Source organism: Arvicanthis niloticus, chromosome 13, assembly GCF_011762505.2.
Source record: "Arvicanthis niloticus isolate mArvNil1 chromosome 13, mArvNil1.pat.X, whole genome shotgun sequence".
In the NCBI taxonomy this organism is placed as follows: Eukaryota; Metazoa; Chordata; class Mammalia; order Rodentia; family Muridae; genus Arvicanthis; species Arvicanthis niloticus.
The window spans coordinates 57,364,047-57,368,636 of record NC_047670.1 but is presented as its reverse complement, the minus strand read 5'-3'; the positions used below and the strand labels follow the sequence as shown (position 1 = coordinate 57,368,636).

Sequence of the window (4,590 nt, the reverse complement as noted above, 5' to 3'; positions counted from 1 at the left end):
CTTAGGGCTTGTTGATCCTAGATGTTGTATTGAGTGTTGGTCATTGATCTCTGGGAAGCGTGAGCAGAAGTGGGGCTGTGATGGGGCTGCTGACTGGGACTGGCCTGTGGCCTGTGGCCATATTCACAGTCATCTTCATATTACTGGTGGACCTAATGTACAGGCGCCAGCGCTGGAATTCTCGTTATCCACCAGGCCCTGTGCCATGGCCTGTGCTGGGTAACCTGCTGCAGGTGGACCTAGATATCATGCCATATAGCCTGTACAAGGTGAGTGACTTAGTGGTTCATGGTAACTGAGGATATGGTGTCCATAGCTGCACATACTGTGGGTCAAGCTACAGGACAGAAAGGGATCCGGTATTCAAAAGTAGACAAGCATAGGAGTTTTGGTGGCAACAACTAGAACTTTCTAGGGCAAAGGTTTGGGGGGACAAAGTCCAGGAGGTGACTCATGTTGTGACAGCAGGGTTCAGTTTGATTGGACAGGGCTGCAGCCATAGAAATCCCAAGTACATTATGATCCTGTCAAAGACATAATCTTGGCCTTCTGTGAGGTCCAACGATCCGTATCAGAACACAAAGTGAAGAAAGGGGCTGTGGCTGCCGGAATTTCTTGATGCTGTGTGCACTCTGGATTCACTGCCCATCTCAAGGAACAAAAGTTTCGTCATATGTGTTGACATGATAAAAGACCCCAGGACAGTTTTCTAGCTCTAGCTAGGTTACAGCTGGGGTATCATATCTACGGTGATTCCTTTGCTGAACTTAAGAAACCACAGTGTCAGGAATCCTCATGCGGGAGATGGAGCTCAGTGAACAGCATTTCTAGGATATATGAGAACCAAGGTTCAATAACAAGCAACACACACTAACATACATGTACACACACACACACACACACACACACACAAAGGGGGGCTCACATACACAGAAGCACACAAACTCACATTCACATATACAAGTATGCATGTGTAAACATACACAAATAAGCAAATACACACATAGAAACCTCCAATGCCTGTGGAGGTTCACAATTTGACAATGGTTCTACAGTGAGCCTGGTTCTATGATCTCTGGGGACCTCCACTACCTTTGTTCTCTGTCCCTCTACTTCAGCTTAAAAACCGCTATGGTGACGTGTTCAGCCTGCAGATGGCCTGGAAGCCAGTGGTTGTGATCAACGGGCTGAAGGCGATGCAGGAAGTGCTGGTGACCTGTGGAGAGGACACTTCTGACCGCCCTGCATTGCCCATCTTTGAGTACCTGGGTTTGAGGCCCAGATCCCAAGGTAAAGAGCTGTAGAGAGTGGAGATGGCTTTGGAGATACAACAATGAGCTTAGGAAGACCAGAGCATGAATGTGGGTGGGAATGCAGTCAAGTAATTCCTGGAAAAGTCACTGAAATCCAGGTGACTACCCAGAAGGCATGCACTGGATTGTGGTAGCAAGGTTTTGAAAGGCTCATGGCCAGGACAGAACCCAGATGAGAAGAGAACTGATGAGAGTAGGAGACAGCATAGCGGGGCATCCTTGCTTAAACACAGATGTGTCTGCAGGTGTGGTCCTTGCACCATACGGGCACGAGTGGCGAGAGCAGAGGCGATTCTCTGTGTCCACTCTGCGCAACTTCGGCCTGGGAAAGAAATCTCTGGAGGAGTGGGTGACCAAGGAGGCCGGACACCTCTGTGATGCCTTCACCGCCCAGGCTGGTGGGTGATGGGTGAGGGATGTATTTCGACAAAGTGGGACATGGGCAGTCCTAGGACTTGCTTGCATCTCCACTCAATCTCTACTCCCAGGGCAGTCCATCAATCCCAACACCATGCTGAACAAAGCTGTGTGCAATGTCATTGCATCTCTCATTTTTGCCCGTCGTTTTGAATATGAAGACCCTTACCTCATCAGGATGCTGAAAGTACTGGAAGAAAGTTTGACAGAAGTCTTTGGCTTTATTCCTGAGGTAGGAGTTCAGGGAAGCAGACAGAGCAACTTCTGTGAATTCCGTCTTCCCCGGGAAGCTGTGTGCCAAGGCTGTGGGAGAGGTCTGCTGGGGGTCACCTGCAGGAGCATGTGGCTGTTGACAACTGTCGATGGCAGGAGGGGAGAAGTGAACCAAGATCAGGATTTCCAGAAAGGGAGAGAACATGGGTCCTCTGTTTTCATGGAAGACAAAACCTGAGGTTATTGCTGGGGAAAAATATTCCTTCTGTTCACCTCAGTGTGCCAGACCAATTAGGTGGCTCTTGCAAATGTAAAAACTGAGGAGGAGGCAGGTTACAGGTGGGGACAGACAGGCTCTGGGTCCATTGTAAAGGAGGCTGGCACTGAGCCTGGTCCAGGTGGATAGTGAGGATCACTAGCACCGAGGAGCCAGCCAAATGGTGAGTGGGTAAGCAGCTTGTCACGAAAGCCTGGAGACCCGAGTTTGATATGTGGGACGCATGTAAGGAAGAGACAATTGACTCTACACATTGTCCTATCATTTACACACACTGTGGCACAGCAGCCCCATACATGATCATGATTCACTACTAATGTTATGAAGAGGAATCTCTGAGAATTCCTGTGTCTCTCGCAGGTTCTTAACGCGTTCCCGATTCTCCTGCACATCCCAGGGCTGGCTGACAAGGTTTTCCAAGGTCAGAAGACCTTCATGGCCATACTGGATAACCTGTTGACTGAGAACAGGACCACGTGGGACTCTGCCCAGCCACCCCGAAATTTGACTGATGCCTTCCTGGCAGAGATAGAGAAGGTGATTGGAAGCCCCAGGAGATGTAGCCAGGGGCTGTGGGCTGAGGTCATGAGAGCTCTGAGCCAGAAGGATGTGGTCCTGTGCATCACCACATAACTCAGCACCTGGGCTCCATATGGGCCTTCCTTTCCCTGCTGAGCCTTCTCTTTCTTCCTGGACCAGGCAAAGGGGAATCCTGACAGCAGCTTCAATGATGAGAACTTACAGAAGGTTGTGGGTGACCTGTTTGCTGCAGGGATGGTGACCACCTCAACCACACTGTCCTGGGCCCTACTGCTCATGATCCTGCATCCACATGTGCAGCGTAAGCATGGCTGGGGTGGGAGACAGGTAGACGCACACTCCACAAATGACTTGAAACACTTGTGGATCCCAACACTAACTTAACCCAGACTCCAGTGCTTCTCACTGGTGTCTTTCTAACATGGACTCAGCCCTTAACATAGCTATAAAACAGGGAAGTCCCCTGTGACTGTTTCACTGAGGGGATGCTGTCCCTCCAGGCAGAGTCCAACAGGAAATCGATGAGGTTATAGGGCAGGTGAGGCATCCTGAGATGGCAGACCAGGCCCGCATGCCCTACACCAATGCTGTCATCCATGAGGTGCAGCGCTTTGCAGACATTGCTCCATTGAATTTTCCACGCATCACCAGTCGGGACATTGAAGTGCAGGACTTCCTCATCCCCAAGGTAGGCCTTGGCCTCTTACTGTTTTATCATGACCACTAACATACAAGGTCAGGAGAGATCACCACATACTATTCTCAACATGTTCACAAGAACCACACTGCATGCAGGCTGCAGACTTCGAGAGTCCTCAATAAGTGAAATGGCAAACAAAATGGCAAAAGGTCACTTTATGGATCATTGCACACAGGGATGGTGGCTGGGTTGGCCAACCATGGAAGATTCCTTACAGGGCCCTCCAAGGTGCTGACAGGCTCTGGGGTAGAGGTTAAATGAGGAAATATAGTGAGTGCAGGGAAGAAATTATGCATGTGATCCTGGTGACCAGGATCTAGGCAGCCACATTCCAGTCCATATTCACACCATGTGCCTTCTACCAGGGGACACTCCTCATCCCCAATCTGTCCTCTGTGCTGAAGGATGAGACTGTCTGGGAGAAGCCCCTCCACTTCCATCCTGAACACTTCCTGGATGCCCAGGGCCACTTTGTGAAGCAGGAAGCCTTTATGCCATTCTCAGCAGGTGCCTCTGGGGGGGCCTGGCTGTCTGTCTGTCTTCAGGGTGTCTTGGAGGTGTGGAACCCTTATCATGCCCCAGACTGTCTGAGTCTTTTCCCACCCACAGGCCGCCGAGCATGCCTGGGGGAGCCCCTGGCCCGCATGGAGCTCTTCCTCTTCTTCACCTGCCTCCTGCAGCGCTTTAGCTTCTCAGTGCCCACTGGACAGCCCCGGCCCAGCGACCATGGCACCTTTGCTGTTCCAGTTGCCCCAACCCCCTACAAGCTCTGTGCTGTGTTGAGAGAGCAAGGACAATAAATCCAGACCTGCTCTGCAGGGAAGGCTGAACCATGCAAAATAAACCAGTCTTGTGGCTGCTGCTGTTTCCTGATTCAATCCCAACCCTGTCTTTCTGGGTCCTCAGACAACTCTCTCCAACCACCCTTTCCCAGGCTGCCTCATCCCTTCCCAGGAGACAATTTGACTGCTGAGGTTGAAGGGTGCCCTGGGCCAGGACCATTGGTACAGGGCTGCAATTTCAGCACTTGGGAGCCGAAATCAGTAGGATCATGTGTGTGGAGCTATCCTGGGATATACAGCAAGGCCTTGGTCAGCCTGGGCTATAGAACCAGGAGATTCTGCCTGGTA

The 4,590-nt window shown here is 51.0% G+C and overlaps 1 protein-coding gene across 2 annotated transcripts; it reads left to right on the top strand.

Annotated features, from left to right (window-relative positions):
* LOC117718617 (cytochrome P450 2D10) lies at positions 1 to 4,338 on the top strand. Of its 2 annotated transcripts, none has more exons than XM_076911714.1 (9): positions 1 to 269; positions 1,119 to 1,290; positions 1,559 to 1,711; positions 1,802 to 1,962; positions 2,581 to 2,757; positions 2,920 to 3,061; positions 3,261 to 3,448; positions 3,865 to 3,967; positions 4,070 to 4,338. In XM_076911714.1, exons 1-9 carry the CDS (start codon positions 81 to 83, stop codon positions 4,258 to 4,260), a joined length of 1,476 nt encoding a protein of 491 aa, XP_076767829.1. In that variant the 5' UTR covers positions 1 to 80; the 3' UTR covers positions 4,261 to 4,338. The 2 variants fall into 2 exon arrangements, with proteins under 2 accessions (XP_076767829.1, XP_034372327.1); XM_034516436.2 differs by having other exon boundaries at positions 3,826 to 3,967.
* Positions 4,339 to 4,590: the final 252 nt, after the last annotated feature.